Source organism: Rhinopithecus bieti, unplaced genomic scaffold (genome assembly GCF_001698545.2).
Source record: "Rhinopithecus bieti isolate Rb0 unplaced genomic scaffold, ASM169854v2 scaffold_15834, whole genome shotgun sequence".
NCBI lineage: Eukaryota > Metazoa > Chordata > Mammalia > Primates > Cercopithecidae > Rhinopithecus > Rhinopithecus bieti.
Window position 1 is genome coordinate 3,036,425 of NW_016808980.1, and position 23,900 is coordinate 3,060,324.

Sequence of the window (23,900 nt, forward strand, 5' to 3'; positions counted from 1 at the left end):
AAAAAAAAAAAAAAGATCAAAAACAGGCTGGGTGTGGTGGCTCACACCTGTAATCCCAACACTTCGGGAGGCTGAGGCAGGCGGATCGGCCTTGACTTGAGGTCAGGAGTTCGAGACCTGCCTGGCCAACGTGGTGAAACAGCGTCTCCATTGTAAAAATACAAAAATTAGCCAGGCATGGTGGTGCACTGCTGTAATCCCATCTACACAGGAGGCTGAGGCACAAGAATCACTTGAACCTGGGAGACAGAGGTTGCAGTGAACCAAGATTGCACCACTGTACTCTAGCCTCGGTAAGAGGAAGACTGTCTCTCAAAAACAAAACAACCCAAAATGAAACAGATCGGTGACAATGAAGAATTATGTTAAAGATCTACTCTCCAAGGTGAATTGTTTATTGTTCGCAAGTATGTGCTGTAACTTCTGTGGAGAATTATGCTTCGCTGTCCCAGCAGTCTCTGGTTTGGGCATGACATACTCTGGCTAATGAAATACGACAGAAAGTGACAAGAATTGTTGTCAAGGGCCACTGTGTGGTTCCTCACCCTTGTTTCTCTTGCCCAAGATACCCTGCAGTGTTCCAAATCAGGAGATTTAACAAATTTTTTTTACAGAGTCTCACTCTGTCGCCCAGGCTGGAGTGCAGTGGCGCAATCTCGGTCCACTGCAACCTGCGCCTTCCAGGTTCAAGCGATTCTCCTGCCTCAGCCTCCCAAGTAGCTGGGATTACAGGCGGCTGCCACCACATCTGGCTAATATTTGTATTTTTAGTGGAGATGGGTTTCGCCATGTTGGCCAGACTGGTCTTGAACTCCTGACCTCAGGTGATCCACCTGCCTCGGCCTCCCAAAGTGCTGGGATTACAGGCGTGAGCCACTGTGCTCCGCCATCGGGAGATTTTTATCTGGGGTCTGCATGTAAATTTCACGGTCTAAGATCTGATATGAGAAATGATTACGTTTTTATCTTCCCTACCTCTAGCTACAGTTTAGCATTGCCTCCAATTATGGATGTAGGCAATAAACTACACTAACAACAGTGCTGGAGACGCTCGTCAATGGACCTGAAATGTGGTTGTACCACATTACACTCGCTGTAGTTCTCCAAGTTACCACTTATGCTCACTTCTGCAATTAGGGTAATTAATTTGCTAGCCACTAGGCTCCTGACATTAAATGCAGGTCTCTGGGACGACTGTGCATATTAACCGCCTGGGCTTGGGACTGTCTCATTAAGATGCAGATTCTGATTCAGGAGGTCCGCGGTGCAGCCTGGGTTCCTGCATTTTGATCTACCAAGCTCCCGGCTGATATGGACATTTCTGGTCTTTATACCAGTTTGGGTAGCAAGGGTTTAAAGTATGAAAATTGCACATTTAACATTGATGATTATATAATAATATGGTTTTTTAAAATGTCATATATCTTATTAGATTTAAAGACATCTTTTTGAGAAGAGTCCATCCAAATTGCCAGCAGTGCATAGCAGAACAAAGGTCAAGAATGCCTTCATCTGGCTGTTCTGGACAGAGGCAGATCTACCAACTGCGTCCTGGAGAGAAGACCACAAGGAATGCAGCTGGGGTGACTGTGGGGGACAGTGGCCTATACGGAGCAGTCTTCAGTTGTCACTGAGGTTGATATTGCTATCTCAGCCTGATCTATACCTCCTCCTATACTCCTAAGGATTGGAGCAGAGAGGGGATTGTGTGCACGTTCTACCAAACTTTCAAGGAAAGGCGTTTCTATAGTCAACTGTTTCAGAGCACAAAGATTTTGCTTCAGCTCACTTTATAACAGCTATCTGATACCAATGCCAAATAAAGAAATGCAAATACAAACATAAATCAATCTTCTTTACAAAGCTAAATAAATGCCACAGGAGCTAGCAATACAGGGCTTGGGGGAACGGTGGCTCACGTCTGTAATCCCAGCACTTTGGAAGGCTGAGGCAGGAGGATCACTTGAGGCCAGGAGTTTGAGACCAGCCTTGACAACACAGACCTCATCACTAGAAAATAAAATAAAATTAGCTGGGCGTAATGGGGCATGCCTGCAGCCCAGCTACTCGAGAAGCAGAGACATGAGGAGCACTTGAACCTGATCGCACTACTGTGTTCCAGCCTGGGCGACAGAGCAAGATCCTATCTCAAATAAATAAATAAATAAATAAATAAATAATAAAAAGGAAAACGCAATACATTTGAAATGCAATGACTATTTCCAATTAAACACACACCTCAGAAAACCAACCTCAGAAAGCTAGGAATAAACTTGAATGCCATAAGCGATCTTAACCAAAATCCCAGGGCTTCTAACCCTACAGTGATGGCGACATCAAAGCATGCCCATGATGAGGGAATAAGACAGATGGTTTGCGCTGACTGCTACTCTTTAATCTGAACGAAAGCACCAAAGCCAGGGCACACAAAGTCAAGTACAAAGTCATACACAGAAAACTTATTTGCATATGTTAATTTACTTAGGCAATCCAAAAGAACCACACGTTAGAATCATTGCCTCCCACTTATAGCTGGGTCAGAGACACCCTGATCTTTCCCCTCTTCCCTTGGTAACAGAACCTTCTTTGCAGCTGGGCACACGAGCACACAGGAGAAACTTCCTTTTCCCAGCTTTCATTTCCACAGCTGGGGGTGGCCATGTGATTAAGTTCTGGCCAAACAGGTGAGCCCAAGTGATGTGCCTTTAAGGTGGCAGGAGGCCATTGTGGAGCAGGCTAATGAGAGTTGCACCCTTGGGATGACAAAGCAACGCAAGAGCCTGGGTCTCTGAAACCACCAGGCCGGTCCCACACCAGCCTGATCACTTACACCTGGAACATCACGGGCCACAAATAGTTTGGCTTTAAACCACCATTACTTGAGTCCCAGTAGTCACAAAGGATGCGACTTCTGGGTCACGCCCCAAGGGAGGAATACTGTGAGCCCCCATGCCTCTTCTCCTACTTTCCATTAGTTAAATTCAGAGAACTAAAGCAGTCACCTTGGGCCCAGAGAAGTGGCCTAACTTTGCTTACACTAGGAAGGTGCGTCTGCTTCCCCCACTCAGGAACAAGGCCTTACCTTATATGTCCTGGATCCCCAGCATCCTCTGCAGTACCTCAAGAAAACATTAATCCAGCCCCTGTACATCTCTTGGGGTCGACCCCAGCACAGTGAACATTCCAGGCCTTTAATTCTTGTGAAGGTTATCTTGTGAATTTGAAGATTTTTGGCCTCCACCCATTGAATGGCAGTAGCCTAGCCCCAGTTGACAACAAGTGCTCAAGTTATTTTCAGGATAGAGTCACCCACTCTGAAATTCCTTAAACTGAGCTGCCTCATCTTTCCTCAAAGGGTTCCGGAACCTGCATGCTTTCACTGACATCGTCATCCTGGTAGTCTGTCTTTCAAGGTGAAGATCAAACATTTCCTTGCTAACATGCTTGTCATGATGCACTGTCCCCAGGCAAAAGTGGCCCTCTATTATAATGCCCTCTATTAAATATTACATAGGGCCTCTATTAAAAGTGACCCTCTACTATAATATTACAATGCCCATCTTTCTGGACAGAGACTGCCATCTTTGTGCAAAAATCTCTATCCTCTCAGTAAAGGGGCTCCAGAGGCTTATTTGGGCATGTGCTGCTCCTAAAACCATCCCTCATGTCCCCTTGACGCTCAGTATGGCCATGACTAAGTCCCCCTCATGTTCCCCTAGGTCACAAGGGCCGCTGCTTCTGAGTCACAGCCCGAGGGAGGCATGCCGTGGGCCCCCTGGCCTGCTTCCGTTGCCCGCTGGCTAAGAGATGCAGAGAACTACAGCACCTGCCTCAGACCCAGAGGCTAAGCCACGTGTCCAGGATGGCAGAGCCATTGGACCAGCTATGGACTATGTGCCTCTGAAGCTGTATTCGAGAAATAAACCAGATTACGTTTAAGCCACTGAGAGTGGTTTCTGAAAGAACAAACCAATATCCTCCCTCAAACACACAAGTATAGGATTTGTGCTATAGACTAAGGGTTGGTAAAGTATTTTGTAAAGGACTAGATAATATTTTACGGAGGACGGGCCTGGTGGCTCATGCCTGTAATCCCAGCACTTTAGGAGGCCGAGGCAGATGGATCACCTGAGGTCAGGAGTTCGAGACCAGCCTGGCCAACATTGCGAAACTCCGTCTCTACTAAAAATAGAAAAATTAGCCGGGCATGGTGGCAGGCACTTGTAATCCTAGCTATTTCAAAAGGCTGAGGCAGGAGAATCACTTGAACCTGGGAGGCAGGGGTTGCAGTGAGCTGAGATTGTGCCACTGCACTCCAGCCTGGGTGACAGAGTGGGACTCTGTCTCAAAAAAAAAAAGTATTTTAGGCTTTGTGCACCCTACAGTCCCTGTAGCAACTACCCCCTTGTAAGGCCAGAAAGCTGCAAACAATAAGTAAACAAAGGAGCACACCAACAGGCTGGAGTTGCCCATGGGCTGCAGTTTGTAGACCCCTGGTATAGATCATGGCACTCCTTTGCTTCAGCACATCTTATTTCTCTTCTCAGCAGCTCGCTGCCCTAAAAGAAAGCACCTTCAAGAAGCCACCTTATTGCTCTTCTAAGATTACTATAGCCACAGGTCTCTGTGTAGCTCATCCTGGCAACCTCTTCATCTTCATCTCATACCCCTTTGTTCCTTCTCCCAAGCCCACCCTACTAGACTGAGTTTCACGAGGCAGATGAGGCAGAGACCGTCCTGTTCATTACTGTGTCCCTAGTGCTTAATTCACATTCACTTCCTATCTTCTTACTGAGCTGTTGAACAGAGTGGATACCTACCCGTATGGATTCTGAGATGGCGGTCCAAGTCTTTCATGCCATGCACAGTTTTGAAGTGGCAACCTACAAAAGAAAAATTCCATTTTTTTTTTTTTTTGAGATGGAGCCTTGCTCTGTTGCCCAGGCCGGAGCGCAGTGGCATGATCTCGGCTTACTGCAACCTCCGCCTCCTGGGTTCAAGCAATTCTCCTGCTTCAGCCTCCCGAGTAGCTGAGATTATAGGCACCCGCCTCCATGCCCGGCTAATTTTAGAATTTTTGGTAGAGATGGGGTTTCACCATGTTGGCCAGGCTGGTCTCGAACTCCTGACCTCAGGTGATCTGCCTGCCCCAGCCTTCCAAAGTGCTGGGATTATAGGTGTGAGCCACCATGCCAGGCCTGAAAAATACAATTCTTTTTTTTTTTTTTTTGAGATGGAGTCTCGCTCTGTCACCCAGGCTGGAGTGCAGCGGCACGATCTCGACTCACTGCAAGCTCAGCCTCCTGGGTTCATGCCATTCTCCTGCCTCAGCCTCCCGTGGAGCTGGGACTACAGGCGCCGCCACCTCGCCCGGCTAATTTTTTGTATTTTTAGTAGAGACGGGGTTTCACCGTGTTAGCCAGGATGGTCTCGATCTCCTGACCTCGTGATCCGCCCATCTCGGCCTCCCAAAGTGCTGGAGTTACAGGCATGAGCCACTGTGCCCGGCAGGAAAACTACGATTCTTAAAAGAGAACCTCAGTTGAGTGTGGTGGCTCATGCCTGCCATCCCCAAGCTTGGGAGACCAAGGTGGGAGGATCACTGGAGGCCAGAAGTTTGAGACCAGCCTGGGTAACATAGAGAGACTCTCATCCCCTCCTAAAATGCTGGGATTACAGGCATGAGCCACCAGGCCCATCCTCACTAAAATATTACCTAGTCCTTTACAAAACACTTTACCAACCCTTAGTCTATAGTACAAATCCTATACTTGTGTGTTTGAGGGAGGATATTGGTTTGTTCTTTCAGAAACCACTCTCAGTGGCTTAAACGTAATCTGGTTTATTTCTCGAATACAGCTTCAGAGGCACATAACTTTTAAAACAAAAAAGTTAGCCAGACATGGTGGTGCATGCCTGTAGTCCCAACTACTCAGGGGGCTGATGAGGGAAGATCACGTGCATCCAGTGAGTTGGAGGCTGCAGTGAGTTATGATCACACCACTATACTCCAGCCTTAACAGAGCAAGACCTTGTCTTGGGAGTCTGAGGCAGGAGAATTGCCAGAACCCGAGAGGCGGAGGTTGCGGTGAGCCGAGATCACGCCATTGCACTCCAGCCTGGGCAACGAGAGTGAAACTGTCTCCAAAAAAAAAAAAAAAAAAAAAAAGTGTCTGTATATGTATAACCTTAGGATGGAAGCTCCTACGAATCCAATGTTCTGGCGAGTCCCATGCTGAGCTCTGGATGCTACAGGACTCTTAGGCCCCCCAGGGAAGGCTGTGTGTGCTGATGCAGATGCTGGCGTGTTATCAGCATGCAAGAGTAACACGAGCAGGCAGCTCGGGGATTCACACCAGGCTTGCATATCAGCACTTGGCTCAGAGGGGGCTCAGCACGCCGGGTTTTATTCTTACCTGGGTAGCAACAGTTGAATGTCCTCTCTCCAAGGGTGGCCATTTGCTCCCTTGCCTCTGAAGGAAGAGTGATGACAGGGGTCTTCTGAGTGTCACTGCTTTCAGTGGAGAGGCAGGCTGCTTTTGGAACATCGTTATCAAGCTCTGAAGCTGAAATTGAGGCATAAGGTTTTGCTTAGTTTTTCAATTATAACCACCATGCTAAGTGTTAGAATACAGTAGGTTTGCGCTTATTTCACCTTCCTTCACCTTTCCAGAAATAATTAAAAACAAAAATGAAAGCCATGTGCCCAGGCGCGGTGGCTCATGCCTGTAATCCCAGCACTTTGGGGGGCCGAGGTGGGTGGATCACAAGCTCAGGAGTTCAAGACTAGCCTAGCCAATATGGTGAAACCCTGTCTCTACTAAAAATACAGAAATTAGCCAGGTGTGGTGGTGTGCGCCTGTAGTCCCAGCTACTCGAGAGGCTGAGGCAGGAGAATCACTGGAACCCGGGAGGCAGATGTTGCAGTGAGCTGAGATCATGCTACTGCACTCCAGCCTGGGCAAAAGAGCAAGACTCTGTCTTAAGGAAAAGGAAAAAAAAAAAAAAAAAGCCACGTATGCTCTGTCTTGCAAAAGTCCTCTTCCCCTTACTACAGTTTCCAAGAAGTACAGGGGACAGGACACTGTCACATAACAGGGAAACTGGCAAAATCCAAACTAAAAAAACGTAACATATGAATACTTCTTAAAGGTGTGAAGACTAGGTTTTTTTCAAACAATTTCTAATCCATCCCAGGCTGATATTTCTGTAAAATATAATAAACACAAAATAGGAGAGAGTGGAATACGATGAAAACAGCCCAAATATCGTTACATACAGCATAAAGCTGGATGACATGGCAATATCAAAGTTTTTTTTTTTTTAAGATGCTTACTCTGGATTTCTGATTTGTTTTGCCTCAGTTCAGCAAAAGGTCAGGGGCCACACATCACTGATCTCCAGGATAAAACAGTTGTTTCAACAAATAACTTGAAAGAAGATGGAAGAGGAGAAAAACCAAAGACTGAGAGACTTGAGATGGTTGAAAACATTGTGGCTCCTGAGTAGAATACGCTGGAAAAGCTGTTTGAGATAGTAAGAAGTGTGCTCACTTGCTGGAGTTTTGCTACAAGCGTTTTATACTTTGGTGTGAAAATGGAATTAGAGCTTAAAAAGCATTCCCCATAGTCTAAGGATGAATGTTGAAACATTTACAAGTTGTATGATATGTGAGTTTTTCTTCAAAAATAATCCAGGGCAGGAGGAGAGCTGGCATAAGGAGAAATGAGATTGGCCACATGTAATTAATGGTTGAAGTGGATCAGTGGGTGAGAATTCACTATATTATTCTATTTTAGGAAGGTTGAACTATATGAAATCACCATTTTGTTAGCCAAGACAGTCAAATAATTTCATGTTTCAATCTAATATGTAGGTTTTAAAATTCCTATAGCAAAGATTAAGTACTCCTAGAAGATTCTGAAATATCTCAAAATAGACTTAAATCTAAAAGGAAAAAAGGTCCTATCAAGGTCTGAAGTTTTGTTTTTGAAATGGAGCCTCACTCTGTGACCCAGACTGGAGTGCAGTATCATGATCTCAGCTCACTGCAACCTCTGCCTCCTGGGTTCAAGCGATTCTCCTGCCTCAAACTCCCAGGTAGCTGGGATTACAGTCATGCACTACCACGCCTGCCTAACTTTTGTATTTTTAGTAGAGATAGGGTTTCACCATGTTGGCCAAGTTGGTCTCGAACTCCTGACCTCAAGTGATCCCCCACTTCAGCCTCCCAAAGTACTGGGACTATAGTCATGAGCCACTGTGTGCAGCCACCTAAAGTCTTAAAAGATTGACTAGCTTATGAATTATAGGCCAAGATCTGGGACTTTCCCTGTTCCAAGGTTATTATAAGAGGCAGATTTCACTTTATTGAGAGGATTTGTGGGGGTAAAGGAATCTTAGCATGAGAAGCTGTACAGCACTGTGGTGAGGGCTTCGGTTTTAGGCAGAGGGTTTGCTCAGCCATGTGCTGTGCTACTGGAGAGCTATTTAACCTTTCTGAGCTTCAGTTTACTCATTTGCAAAAGGAGACAACATACATGCCTCAGAGCTGCAGAGTTAAACAAGATGAAAATATATAAGTTCTCAGTACAGTGTTCAGTCTCAGTAAATAAAATTATGTGGCTTCAGATGTCACAAAGTGAGGACTACAGATTTCACATCCTAGCAGTTGTGCTCGAAGCCCCTTAACAAGTGATCTAGTCCACTGGCTCTCAACTGGGGACCATTCTACCACCAAAGGACACTCAGCAATGCCTGGGAACATTTTCAATTGTCATGTTTCTGTTTGCATGCATGCGTGAGAATGGCATCTAGTGGGTGAAGGCCAGGGATACTGCTAGACATCCTATAGTGTGCAGGACAGCCCCCACAAGGAAATGATGCAATCCCAAAGGTCATTAGGGCTGGGGTTGAGAAAGTCTGCATTAGTCCTACTCCCAATGTTTCTTCCAAGTGTAATCCTGATACTGTCACAATCACCTAGATCATGGGTTCAATGTAGTTTCCCAGGCCTTACCCTATACTCACTGAAAACTTAGGGCAGGGAGAGGGGTGGTAGTGTGGATCAAGTAAGGATTTGTGATTCCAGGGACTTGCGATTTTTTTTGAGACACGGTCTCACTGTCACCCAGACTGGAGCACAGTGGCACCAACATGGCTCACTGCAACCTCCACCTTCCAGGCTCAAGCCATCCTCCTACCTCAGCCTCCCAAGTAGCTGGGACCACAGGCATGCACCACCACACCTGGCTAGTTTTTGTTATTTTTTGTAGAGACAGGGTTTTGCCACGTTGCCCATGCTAGTCTCAAACCCTGAGCTCAAGCAATCTGCCCACCTTAACCACCGAAAGTGCTGGGATTACAGACATGAGCCACCATACCTGGCCTCAGGGACTTGCGTTTTTGAAGCACTTGCCAGAGGATTCTGCTGTATTACTTGCAAGTCCTTGACTCAAAGGGCGGTCCCCTAGAGCACCAGCATCACCTGAGAGCTTGTTAAAAATGCAGAGTCTCGGCTGGGTGCAGTGGCTCACACCTGTAATCCTACCACTTTGGGAGGCCAAGGCGGGCAGATCACGAGGTGAGGAGATCAAGACCATCCTGGCTAACACGGTGAAACCCGTCTCTACTAAAAATACAAAGAAAAAAAAAAAAAAAAAAAAAAAAAAAAAAAAAAAAAAAAAAAAAAAATTAGCCAGGCGTGGTGGCGTGCACCTGTAATCCCAGCTACTCAGGAGACTGAGGTAGAAGAATCGCTTGAACCTGGGAGGCAGAGGTTGCAGTGAGCCCAGATTGTGCCACTGCACTCTAGCCTGGTGAGAGTGAGACTCCATCTCAAAAAAAAAAAAAAAAAAAAAGGCAGCAGTCTCAGGCCTACAGAACCAATCTACACTTTAGCCAGATCCCTAGGTGATTCCTGAGCACAACACATTGCGATTGGAGAAGCACAGCTCACAGCCAGTGGTTCTCAGACATGAGCATGTATCAGAATTGCCTAGAAGGCTGCTTAAAACACAGGTGGCATAGGCTTCCCCTCTGGAGTTCCTGATTGACTAGGTATGGGGTGGAGCCAGTGATTTTTCACTTCTGACAAGTTCCCAATTGATGCCGATGCTGGTCTGGGAACCATACTTTTGAGACTTACTCTGAGCAAGAAACTGGCTCAGATGCTCAAGGTTGCAGGACTGGAAGTTTTCAGCTCATTGGAACCCACACTTGCCAGATCTGCAACCCATCCTATGGCCCTCAGGGGAAGACACAAAGCCTCATTGCTTAGCAACTCACATACTATAAGAGAAAACCATGAAACTCGAGGGTTTTAATTTCCAGTCAAGCAAGACTGGAAACAAATCTAAGTGAGGTACTGTATAACACAGTGGTTTGGGGGAACAGACTGGGAAACCAACTGGTAAGTTTCAAGTTTTACCATTTATTTTACCATTTATTTACCCCTGGATAAGATACTCAACTTCCCTGTTCCTCAGTTTCCACATCTGTGAAATGGGTATTATGGCCATCTCATTAGCTTAGATGAAGTTCTTTAGTATATTTAAGAGAACCTCGTGTATTAAGTCAATACTGTATAAATGCTATTAGTGTTAGTCACTGATATACACACATAAGATTCTACCAGATTCTCAGAGGGAGAAAAACGCGTGTTTTCAATGGAAACTAGAAAATAAGAGGTGGGTTAAAGGATGACCTAGATAGAACCTCAGATTTTATTTACATTTAGACATTCAGGAAACCAAGGAAGGGCCGAAGCCCACTCTCCTGGGAAAGGTGCAGCTGGGGGAGGCCCTCGGCCTCTGGAAGTGGGGGTAGACCACATCTGACAATTAGAAACCAGGTGAGCAGGGGAGGGTTTTAATCCCTGGGGAAACGGATGATGTTCCCTCAGTAAGGTTCCTCTGGCCCCTCCGTCATTTTACTGCTGGTGACAGGAAGTCTACTAGTTACTTTCCATTTTATTTTCCTCCAAAAGCTACTTGAGTTGCAAAGACACTTGCAAATTAAGAGTGGCCCAACCTTAGTAAAAAATGTACTCCCTTGCCAGTGTCGCAGACCAAAGATGCTAGGATAAAACGTCAGTTGGAAGACGGCTTTTTCTCCGAAGTGGTGGCTGAGGTTGAGGCACACTACTGGGCCGGCAGAGTCTGCGTTCTGTTCCCACAGAAGGCACCTCAGTACTCGAGGACGCACAACACCCTCCCCATGCCCGAAACACTGGGTGCGGCTCCAGAAGGCGCCTCGCAGCGCCGGCTGCAGGAATCCAAAGTAGCTCAGTGAACTGGCTTTCCACCCCAGCCTGGGGTTATTCAGCAACTCTCTTCTATAAACACCTCCCACAAAGACTCAGCATCCCCAGTACCTCCCCAGCTTCCCCTGGGTGCAGAGATCAGCAAGAGCCCCGCCCTTCTCCCCAGGGGGGCGGATCCGGTAAGTCTCACCTGTCTATCTCCGTCCCAGGCCTCGGGCACAAGGGTGGTTATACTATTCTGGTTAGGGTAGCTCCACCCGGACAAGCTTTATTTTAACATATAAGCTATTAGTTTAGTGGAGCCTTCATTAAACTACTCCCCTCCACCACCTCCTAGGGAAGGTGTGGTCAAAGCCCACCAGACCGACTGTAGTGGAAGTTGATGCGGAAGTTGGAAAGCCCGCGTCTCTGGAGGGGTGAGCCTCCCCGGAGAGGGGACCCGACATCCTCCTTTCCGCGCCAGGAAAGAGCGGGGGAGAAGAGGAAGTCCAGTTACAACTCCTTTCTTCACCCTCTTAAGGGAAAGGTACACGGCTAACCACGGGGAGCTGGTAGCCGAAGAGAAAGTAGGAACCTGCAATCTCGATCTAAGCTCAAAATAGGCAAAAAGGGAAGCGCCTTAGAAATGCAGATTCCCCAGCCCCACCCCCGAGATTCCAATGGAGGCGGGGCACGGGCGGGGCGAGGGGTCCCTAATGTGGGGGAGGAATTCGGCTAGCGAGAAAAGGTCCCCTCCCGTAGGCTCTTCTGAAGCGGAGGATCCCGGGACGAGAAATGCTGCCCAGGGGGCTTAGGGTAGCCGAGGATCTCCTTGCTACATCCTGTGTCCACGTGGCAGCCGAGGAGGGGGTGTGGGGGCCGCCTGTTAAGTGAGACAGTATCACTGCTCTATCCCCACCACGGCTCCCACTTCGCTCAGATAAAATGCAGAGCTCTTATCGGGGCTCATGGCCGCCCCCCACCCCCCACCGCCTGCCCCCATCACCTCTCGGGCCTCCCGTGACCTCTCCGGCTACAGCAGCGCTGACGCCCTGGGCCCCTGCGCTTGTGTTCCCTCGGCCTGGAATGCTCTTCCCCCGGGTACCTGCACGGCTCGCTCCCTCCCATCCTTCTGGTCTCCGCTCGAACATCCACTCCTCGGTGAGGCCTTTCCTGGACAACGCATTTGAAACGTAACCCCAGGGCAAGGAGCCACCTTTCAGGCGCGCAGCCGAAGCCTAGTGCCAAGGGGGCCGGGGACTCGGGTGCCCGCGCACCCCGAAAACAGCCTCTGAGGGGTCCTCTGAGCATCCTTCCAACGTGTTTGGGAGGCAAACTCGTTGACTAGCTCTTGAGAGGAGTGGCCAGAGGAATTCAGGCGGGGAAGGGGACCGGTTGACTCCAGGAGGATGTCATTTACAAAGGCGGGGCGCGGGGACGCCCAGGTCCGAGTCCCTGGACTCTGCGCCGGACGCTTCGCCCGCCCTTTCAGGCCCCCTGCCCGGTCCTCGTACCCGCGCGGGTCCGGAGAACCTCTGAGCACCAGCCCCCAGCCCCCGGGCGGGGCTCCAGCAGCGCTACTCACCCGGCTCCCCTGCCACCTGCGGGGCCACCTCCGCACATTCCCGGCGCGCAGGGCAAGGCTCCTCGGAGTTGAGGTGCTGGGGCTTGGCCTGCTTGCGCCGCGACATGGCGCGAGGACGGGGCTCCCCGCGCGTCCCTAGGAGTGGCCTACTTCACACAACGAATTCCCGGAGTTCGGAAATTACCCCCCTTCGGCTGGAACGCGCATGTCCCGGCAATTCTGCTCATCAGCTGAGCAGGGCGATTTATCAAGAGTCCTGACGGCTGATTGGCCTGGAGCCAAGACCCCAGGAGTCCGGTGAACTTGTGGTCCGCGCCCGGTCAGCCCGCGCCACCTGGGAGCTCGTTAGAAATGCAGACTCTCGGGCTCTTCCCCAGACCCGCTGAATCAGAATCTGCATTTTAACAAGATCCCCAGGTGATTCGCATGCACATTAAAGTTTGAGAAACCGTGTCTGCATTTTAACGAGATCCCCAGGTGATTCGTTGGCCCATTAAAATTTCAGAAGCGCAGCTCTCCTCCAACTTTAATGTGCGCACGAGTCGCTGGGGATCTCGTTAAAATGCAGATTCTGACTCAGTGGGTCTGGGGTGGGGCCTGAGCGCCTGTATTTCTAACGAGCTCCCAGGTGAAGCTGTGGCTGCAGCGCTGCACAGGCCGCGCTTTTAGATTCGGACTTAATTGGTCTGGGCTGGGACCTGGGCATTGGGATATATATATTTTAAAAGCCGTCTCCCTCCATCACCACCCCCATCACACACACAGGTTTTTCTGATGTGCATCCAAGCTGAGAAGCACGACCTCCACTCCTGGCTCTCAACCCTGGCTGCATACCCAAATTTAAATTTTAAAAGAGTTGGAGACACTCTGGTGTCTCCCTCCAACTGCAGAGAGAACATGTTCCTGGAGGACCCGGTTAAAAATGCAGATTCCGAAAGTTCTGGATTCAGGTGGCCGAGGCCAGGAATGTGTGTTTTTATACAGCACGTGCCCGCTCCCGCCCCGTGACTCGGGCGCACTGGGTCTTGGACCACACAGGAGGGCTTTTGGGGCCAACCCGACGCTGGCCCCACTCGGCAGGTGACGGAGGCGTGGTCCTCGGGGGGTTGAGCTAATTAGCGTTCGTGCTCAGACTGGCTGGGACCTCGATGAGACCCGAGGGAGACCCCTCCTTGCGCCGCGTAAATGATATCCAACGGGGAGTAAGAGAAGCCACCTACATACCCCAGGTGTTTACTTTCTTCAAATTGGGGAGTTACTTAAGACAGGGTTGTTGCCCCAAGCTTGCCCGAACCTGAGAATCACGTGGGGGCCCTTGTTTCAAAAAGACCCAGCCTGGCTCTGCTCCGAGTTTTGGGGGCGGGGCCTGAGAATCTGTATTTTTAACAGCGCAGCCTATGAGTTTTACGGGGTGGTCCTGGGGGGTTAGCAGCATCTGTAACGAGCCTTCTATGAGGTTACCGTTGGCGAACCCCAGGGCAGGGCCTGCGAGAACACATTTTTTGCTTAATTGTTTCCATTTCTCAAATGCTGACCTGTTTTCCTCAAACTTCCCTTTGATTTTCAGGTTGTGAATCGACTTAGGGATATTTGTGTAATGCCGGGTGAAGTCATGTCAGGTTACATTTCCGAGACTTAAACTTTTTAAAAAAACACAACGCTTCAAGTCTTCTTTGGGATGTGTGTGTAGTTACACGTATCTGTAAAGACATTTGAAAATATATACACGTGGCCGGGTGTGGTGGCTCATGCCTGTAATCCCAGCACTTTGGGAGGCCGAGGTGGGCGGATCACATGAGGTCAGGAGTTCTAGACCAGCCTGGTCAACATGATTAAACCTTGTCTCTACTAAAAATACAAAAAACTAGCTGGGCGTGGTGGTGGACGCCTGTAATCCCAGCTCCTGGGGAAGCTGAGGCAGGAGAATCACTTGAACCCGGAGGTGGAGCCAAGATCGCACCACTGCACTCCAGCCTGGGTAACAGAGTGAGACTCCACCTCAAAAAAAAAGAAGAAGAAAAAAAATATATATATATACACACACACACACACACACATATACACACACACACTCATGTTTATCATATCTCCTTTTGAGGAGACTGGATAAACAGTGGTTGCCCCTGGGGAAGTTGAAGAGGGGTGCCTGGGGGGTATGGGAGACATCTGATACCCCCTAATACTGCTTGAGGTGTGTACTTGTGTTTGTATTGCTTGGTTGTTATTTTACTCAGGTGTACGCAATCAATCATCATTGGTACATGAGGCATTATTAGTGCCCTATTGTTAGTCTACACTTGTACGCCTGCCTACATTTTTTAGGCTGCTTGCTTGCACCCCTGTTTATTATGACATAATAAGTACCAGGGAACCTACTGCCCCAAAGTAGGACCTTAACCACAACCTACATCTCTCTTTATATGGCTCCTGATGTCTCCTCCCCTCCTCTGCCCTACAACTGAATAACCCTCAGCCTGACTCCTACAGATCTCATTCATTTGCTTTTTCTCTTTAGCAAGTTTTATTTTACCTACATGTATTCCTTAAAAAAATACAATTCTAATATTTAAAGAATATAAAAGGGTATATAATCTTCCAAGAATAACTTTTTTCACTTAATATTATTTTGCTAAGATCATCCAAATTGCTGTCATTGTTTATTGATTTTGACTGCTCTATAAATATTCCACTGTGTGAAAATGCCAGTTTCATCACCTGCTCTCCTGTTGATGGGCACATGGGCCTTTGCCAGGTCTTTGCCATTGTGAACAGTGCTGCTTTGATCTTTCTAAAAAGTGTCAGAGTTTCTCATGAGTGAATATATACCTTGGGGTAGTATAAGAGATAATGCCAAAATGATTGTATTAACTTATACTTCCCCAGCAAGGCATAAGAAATAACATAGGTCAGACTCAGTGGCTCATACCTGTAGTTCTAGAACTTTGGAAAGTTGAGGTTGGTGGATCACTTGAGCTAAGGAGTTTGAGACCAGCCTGGGTGACATGGCAAAACTCTGTCTCTATAAAAAATATACAAAAATTAGCTGGGTGGGTGACACATCTGTGGTCCCAGCTACTCTGGAAACTGAGGCAGGAGGAAGCTGAGCCTTGGAGGCTGAGGCATGGGCCATGTTTGTGCCACTGCACTCCAGCCTGAGCAACAGAGTAAGAACCTGTCTTGAAAACAAACACAAAAAAACCCAAAATGTGAAGCCCATTCTTTCTCACACTCAGGATTATAAAATGTCTTGATTTTTGCCAACTATATTGACATAAAATGGGGTCTCAGTATAGTCTTGATTTGCATTTTCCATGTCGGTATACTTACAACCAAAAGCAAACTGAAAATTGTAAATGTGTTCCACAAATATAATGACAACTGATAGTCTTATTTTTGAAAAAAATTGTGTTTAGTCTTTTGCAAAACATCCAATCAGAGTTCTAGTCCTAAATTAAGGTTTTTTTTTGTTTTTTTTTTTTTTTTTTTGAGACGAAGTTTCACTCTTGTTGCCCAGGCTGGAGTGCAATGGTGCGATCTCAGCTCACTGCAACCTCCACTTCCCAGTTTTAAGCAATTCTCCTTGCTTAGCTTCCCGAGTAGCTGGGATTACAGATGTCCACCACGACGCCTGACTAATTTTTTGTATTTTTAGTAGAGATGGGTTTTCACCTTGTTGGCCAGGCTGGTCTCAAACTCCTGGCCTCAAGCAATCCATCCGCCGTGGCCTCCCAAAGTGTTGGGATTACAGGCATGAGCCACTGTGCCGGGCCACCATGTTTGGTTTTGGTTTTAATGGCTTTATTTCAAGGCTCAAAATTAAAAATCTGAAAACAAAAAAATCTTACAGGGTCTACAGATGCAAATGAAAGCAAAGTATCATTGGCTATGCATAATCAGTCATGATTCTCCTCTTTCAATCCCATTTGCCAATTACACAGGTTGACTATTCTGTTGAAATCCAGCTAGTAAATTTTCATCTTCCCTCATAATCAGGAGCTTCTGCAAATTAAAGTGAAGAAGACACATCACTATATTGTACCTGGAACAAATGGATTTCAAACCCAGGGAAGCTCTTTTCTTTTAAAGATGTTTAAACAGGCTGGAAAAATCTGTTTGCTGGCTGAGTGCAGCAGCTTATGCCTGTAATCCCAGCATTTGGGAGGCCAAGGCGGATGGATCACCTGAGGTCACGAGTTCGAGACCAGCTTGGCCAACATGTCAAACCCCGTCTCTACTAAAAATAACAAAAATTAGCTGGATGTGGTGGCACATGCCTGTAATCCCAGCTACATGGGAGGGTGAGGCTGGAGAATCACTTGAACCCAGGAGGCGGAGGTTGCAGGGAGCCAAGACTGTGCCACTGCACTCCAGCCTGGGCGACAGAGCAAAACTCTGCCTAAAAAAAAAAAAAAAAACCTGTTGCTAAGTTTAAACACATAGATTGAGGTTCTCATAGGTGACTTTTCATTGTTTTCAGCAACAATATCACATAACAAGGGAATCATGACCAAACATGCATTTAAAAGTACTTTCTCCATAGGATGTTGAAAACTAGTTACTTCCTCATTCTTCATATATCGCCTTTGTCCGGATTTCTTTTTTTTTTTTTTTTTTCCACTTAAGCAAAACACTGAAACTTTAATTGAACCAGAATTACACCTGTCAAAGATCCGGGCGGTATACTCCTAACTCTTCTCTATAGCACCAGTTCCTTGTGAGAGGTTATTTCATCAGCCACCTGAGTAAGTGCTCCAGCTATCCCCAGATCAGCTAGAGACATCCCAAGCATGGCCACGTCAGCATCAATGTCCAGGCATACTCAGGGTTCAGAATCGTGGGTTAGTACCACTTTTCCCACCACCCCCTCTATTCCACAAAAGACTCACAGCCAGCAGGTTAACTCTTCCCTCCCCACCCCTACCAAACCCTGGAAAACCATAAAGAGCCTTTTTACAGCTCCTGGTTCTCAGCCCACTTCTTCTGGAAGGCAGTTAGGATGTTTAAGGTCTTCTGGAACTCCTCCTTCTTCCAGTCACTCAACTTGTTCTTCTCAATCAGCCTGGAGATCCATGTCATCTCTGATGCTGGGAAGTCCTCCCCTAGGTCTAAGATTTTCCCTATGATCTTCAGTTGTTGCTTGGCCCAGTTCTTCTCAGTCTCCCTCACACTTGAGAGGTGGTCCTGTCCCTGTTTCAAGAGGGCCTGGCGGGCCTCCACTCCAGAGGCCCTGACCAACTCTCCGGCCAGGGCGTCATACGCAGGCAGGCCACCAGGCCACCAGGCATCCCTAGATAGACGCCTTTCCCCTTCAGCCGGCGCCGAATGGCTCCAACCTTAACTGCCCCAGTACACGGGACTGGGTTCTCAAAGTCCTCCTCCCAGAAGAGGTAGAAGACCGGGTAGCTCTCCTTGTGCAGCTTGTATTTCTCACTAAGCTCCATGTTCAGTTTGTCACCATAATCTGAGATCCCCGTCTCTGCTACCAAGAGATCATCGCTGGAAGCCGAGTTTTCAGGAAGACGCCTGAACTCATCCTGCTTCTCACCATAGCGGTACTGGGTGTCGAACTTCACCAAGACGAATCAGCTTTTGGGAATGACCTTGTAGAAAGTGACCGTATCCAGGGGAAGGGCGCCCTTGGTGTGCAGGCCGCTGCCGCCATGCGGACGGAGAGGAGCAGGAAGCCCAGGAGAAGGGGAAGCAGCGGGGAGAGAGACGCGGAGTGGGGCACGGCGGCAGCCATATCGCCGGGTTCCGCAACGGGGAGGTGGGGAAACCGTAGTGGAGAACGGCCCAAGTCAGCGGTCAATTTTTTTTTTTTTTTTTTTTTTTTTTTTTTTTTGAGACGGAGTCTCGCTCGTCGCCCAGGCTGGAGTGCAATGGTGCGATCTTGGCTCATCGCAACTTCCGCCTCCCGGGTTCAAGCGATTCTCCTGCCTCAGCCTCCTGAGTAGCTAGGATTATAGGCATGTGCCACCACGCCTGGCTAATTTTGTATTTTTAGTAGAGATGGGTTTCTCCATGTTGGTCAGGCTGGTCTTAAACTCCCAACCTCAGGTGATCCGCCTGCCTCGGCCTCCCAAAGTGCTGGGATTACAGGCGTGAGCCACCTTGCCCAGCCTGCAGTTTTTGTTTGTTTGTTTGTTTGTTTGTTTAATAGTTGTTAGGTAATCCCCTTTATTCACATAGAAAATTAATAAATTTTCAAACATTGTTGCTTTGTAGAAGAAAAATGGAGAATATCTGTAATTCTCACAACTCTTAAGTATTTTGCCAAGAGATAAACAGCATACTTCTGAATTATACAACAGATTCTCCTGGTCACTCTACCTCTCTTTACAAACAAAGATTCCAGAGGCAGGATAATGTAGTAACTAAGAGCACAGTCTGGAGCCAACCAGAGTTAGAATCCTGGCTCTGGCTGGGCACGGTGGCTCACACCTGTAATCCCAGCACTTTGGGAGGCCGAGGAGGGTGCATCACTTGAAGTCGGAAGTTTGAGACCAGCCTGGACAATCTGGTGAAACCCCATCTCTACTAAAAATACAAAAAATTAGCTGGGCATGGTGGCCAGCACCTGTAATTCAGCTACTCAGGAGGCTGAGGCACGAGAATCGCTTGAACCCAAGAGGCAGAGGTTGCAGTGAACCAAAATCATGCCACTGCACTCCAGCCTGGGCAACAGAGCAAGACTCCATCTCCAAAAAAAAAAAAAAAAAAAAAAAAAAAAAATCCCTGCTCCTCGCTCTGGCTCTGTTCACATCCCACCTGTGTGATCTCGAGAAAGCTGTTCTGTGTCCCATTTTTCTCATTAATAAAATGGCAATGCCAAGGGTGGGTTGAGGATTAGAGAATTTATATATGTAAACGAGTACAGAACAACATCTAGTATGTAAATACTACTCTAAGTGTTAACAGTTGGTATGATAATGGGGTAAGAGTTATAGTTATCTATGAAAGTAGCACTCATCTGTCATTGGTTATTCCATTTAACTAGGCACAGTTACTGTTTTACATGGAAATAGATTTGAAGCAAACAAGCACGTGTAACCTTATTCCACTCTTCTGAGTTGCAGAATTCCCATGCTTTCACAGTTTCAATCCACATATTAAATGAGGAAAGCTTACTCTTCTTTTTAAAGAGAAAGAGATAATAACAAAGTATCAGTACAATGTCGTTTCTGATTGTCCTGGGCCTCTGGGGATGTGGGCACCCTGGTTGTGTTCTCCTACCTTTTTGTTGTTGTTGTTGTTGTTGGGACAGGGTCTTTCTCTGTTCCCCAGGCTGGAGTACAGTGGCGTGATCTTGGTTCACTGCAGTCTCAACTTCCAGGTCTCAAGTGATCCTCCCACCTTAGCCTCTCGAGTGGCTGGGACTACAGGCACATGCCACCACACCCAGGCTAATTTTTTTTTTTTTTTTTTTTTTGTAGAGAATGTGTTTCACCATGTTGCCCAGGCTGGTCTTGAACTCCTGGGCTCAAGTGATCCACCTCGGCCTCCCAAAGTACTGGGATTACAAGTGCAAGCCACCGTGCCTGGCTGGGTTCTCCTTCCTAAGCATCCTCATTAAAGTTGTATCATTAATACTACCATTCTCTACTGTGAATACCAGAATGAACAAATAAATGTTTATCCAGGCACAAATGATTCCCCAAAGGGGTATAAAACTAGACAGGAGGCCGGGTGCAGTGGCTCACGCCTGTAATCCCAGCATTTTGGGAGGCTGAGGTGGGAGGATCACGAGGTCAGGAGATCCAGACCATCCCGGCTAACACGGTGAAACCCCGTCTCTACTAAAAATACAAAAAATTAGCTGGGCGTGGTGGCGGGCGCCTGTAGTCCCAGCTACTTGGGAGGCTGAGGCAGGAGAATGGCGTGAATCCAGGGAGCGGAGCTTGCAGTGAGCCGAGAACGTGCCCCTGTACTCCAGCCTGGGAGACAGAGCAAGACTCTGTCTCAAAAAAAAAAAAAAAAAAAAAAAAAAAAAAAAAAAAAAAAAAAAAAAAAAAAAAAAAAAAAAAACTAGACAGGAACAAATCTTATTTATTGATCATTACACTTGTCAGGAATTCTTTTTTTTGAGACCGAGTCTCACTCTGGTGTCTGGGCTAAGGTGCAGTGGCACGATCTCAGCTCACTGCATCCTCTGTCTCCTGGATACAATCGATTCTTCTGCCCCAGCCTCCCAAGTAGCTGAGATTACAAGGCGCCCGCCACCATACCTGCTATTTTTTTTTCTTTCATTTTTAGGAGAGACAGGGTTTTACCATGTTGACCAGGCTGGTCTCGAACTCCTGAATTCAGGTGATCCACCTGCCTCGGCCTCCCAAAGTGCTGGGATTACAGGCATGAGCCACCATTAGTTCATTCGATAACAATTCTTTGAGGCCACTTTATTGCCTGGCTCTGTTCTAGGTGCTGGAGATAGAGTGATAAAGACAGACAAGATCCAGGGATTCAGAGAAGTAACCAGAGAATGTACAAGGTCACTTTAGAGAACGATAGGTGCTATGATCAAAATATTGTGGTAGCGTGATCGGGAGTGACTGGGTGGTAGCGGTGGGTACCTGATTTTCGCTATAAGTGACCTTTGAGCTAAAACACTTATAGCCAGCTATGGAAGGAACCAGGGAGAGAGTGTTCCCAGGGGAGGGAGGAGCAACAGCAAAGACTCTTTTAAGAGACCAACTTTGGTATGTTTGAAGCCACTTAAGGAGATTCAGGGGCTAGGTAGCTCCCAGATAAGAAAAACATGATATGGGCCGGGCGCGGTGGCTCAAGCCTGTAATCCCAGCACTTTGGGAGGCCGAGATGGGCGGATCACGAGGTCAGGAGATCGAGACCATCCTGGCGAACACGGTGAAACCCCGTCTCTACTAAAAAATACAAAAAACTAGCCGGGCGCAGTGGCGGGCGCCTGTAGTCCCAGCTACTCGGGAGGCTGAGGCAGGAGAATGGCGTGAACCTGGGAGGTGGAGCTTGCAGCGAGCTGAGATCCGGCCACTGCACTCCAGCCTGGGCGACAGAGCAAGACTCCGTCTCAAAAAAAAAAAAAAAAAAAGAAAACATGATATGTAAAAATTTGGAAAAAAAAGTTCACGGTCACTTATGATTAAAGAAATGTTAATTCAAATAAATGGAAACGCTGGTTTTCGCCTGTCCCGATAGAAAAGATTAAACACACACACATGCTGAGTGTAAGCCAGCTATTCCATGCCTATGCTGTATTTTTCAAACTCACTGTGCAGAGAAGTCACCTGGGGATCTTGTTAAAATGCAGATTCTGATGCCAGTGTGTTTCAAAATGTAACATGTATACAGATCACCTGGGGACATTGTTAAAAGTCACATTCTGATTTCAGTGCTTCTCAAACTTTAATGGACAGAAGAGTCACCCGGGGATCTTGTTAAATGCAGATTCGGGGCAACAAACATGGAAGGGGTGTTCAATCTTACTAATTACAAGGGAATGGCTAGGAAAGCTCATTCCCACTGTTCTTTTCACCTATCGGATCAATAAAAATTAAAAACACTCAGAACATCTGTTAGCAAGGGTACAGGGAAATTGGTTTTCTAATGCATTACTAGTGAGAGCATGAATGTTTATAGCCACTTTCGAGGGCAATTTGGCAATACGTTTTTAAATATGCCCTGCCAATCTATCAGTTCTGCTTTCCATCTATTCTCCTCCAGAGAAACATTTGCACAGGCGCACAAGGGAGAATGTCCAAGAATGTTTGTTGCAAGTCATTGTTGTAACAAAAAAAAAAAAAAATGAAGAAACATCCTCAATGTCCAACAATAGGCAAGTGGCTACATTAAACTGAGGTTTAGCCACATCATGAAATACCAGGCCAGATTTATGAATATAAGCATGCTTAGATCTCTAAGATATATTGCATTAAAGAAAAAAAAGCAAGGCCCACATAGATATATAGATCTAAACACATACTCCAATCTATACATATTTTCTTTCTTTTTTTTTTTTAGGCAGAGTCTCACTCTATCGTCCAGGCTGGAGTGCAGTGGTGGTGTGATCTTGGCTCACTGCAACCTCCGCCTCCCAGGTTCAGACGATTCTCCAGCCTCAGCCTCCCGAGTAGCTAGGGTTACAGGCATGCGCCACCACGCCCGACTAATTTTTGTAATTTTAGTAGAGACAGGGTTTCACCATGTTGGCCAGGCTACTCTTGAACTCCTGACCTCAGGTGATCCACCTCAGCCTCCAAAAGTGCTGGATTACAGCAGAGTGAGCTACTGTGCCCAGCAGACTGACTCCAATTTTGAAAGAAGTTCTACTGCGGTTAAAATGCTATCAAACAGCGTTGCATGTTACAGATAAATCTTTTGTGACAAGAAGTGTTAATTGATGCAGAAAAACTTCATTGTTGTCTTATTTTAAGAAATTGGCACAGCCACCCCAACATTCAGCAACCACCACTCTGATCAGTCAGCAGCCATCAACCTCCAGGCAAGACCCTCTACCAGCAAAAGGATTATGAGCCACTGAAGGCTCAGATGGTCACTAGCATTCTTTAGCAACAAAATACTTTAAAATTAAGGCATGTACACTGTTTTTTAAGACATAATGCTATTACACACTTAGTAGACTCCAGTATAGTGTAAATATAACATATATTATTTGATTGCAGATACCTTCATACTGTTTTGTTAGTACCTGGGCCTCATAGGCATTGGAGCCCTGGTTTCAAAGTCATTTTAAGAATGAATTGGTTTCCCATGAGTTGACATGAGTGATTTCTGAATCTACAGCCCCTAGAGGGTGGCATGTCTGTTACAGAGAAGTAGCTTGTACACCGTGGTGCTTAGTAAACTTTTTTCTTTTCTTTTCTTTTCTTTTCTTTTTCTGAGGCGGAGTCTCGCTCTGTCGCCCAGGCTGGAGCGCAGTGGCGTGATCTCGGCTCACTGCAAGTTCCACCTCCCAGGTTCACTCCATTCTCCTGCCTCAGCCTCCCGAGTAGCTGGGACAACAGGCGCCTGCCACCACGCCGGGCTAATTTTTTGTATTTTTAGTAGAGATGTGGTTTCAGCATGTTAGCCAGGATGGTC

At 47.1% G+C, this 23,900-nt stretch overlaps 1 protein-coding gene and 1 pseudogene across 2 annotated transcripts in view; both read right to left on the reverse strand.

Moving 5' to 3' along the window:
• Positions 1 to 23,900, reverse strand: part of ZFP64 (ZFP64 zinc finger protein) — a 103,817-nt gene that overhangs the window by 9,153 nt on the left and 70,764 nt on the right. The window contains exons 1-3 of one of the 2 annotated variants that reach the window (XM_017888185.1): positions 12,828 to 12,967; positions 6,417 to 6,566; positions 4,821 to 4,883 (exon numbers count right to left, since the gene is read on the reverse strand). In XM_017888185.1, coding sequence (XP_017743674.1) covers positions 4,821 to 4,883; positions 6,417 to 6,566; positions 12,828 to 12,933 — 319 coding nt within the window. In that variant the 5' untranslated portion in view covers positions 12,934 to 12,967. Of the gene's footprint in view, positions 1 to 4,820; positions 4,884 to 6,416; positions 6,567 to 12,827; positions 12,968 to 23,900 lie in introns of those variants that run through there. The other variant, XM_017888182.1, reaches the window with a different exon arrangement.
• LOC108539473 (endoplasmic reticulum resident protein 29 pseudogene) lies at positions 17,778 to 18,570 on the reverse strand (annotated as a pseudogene).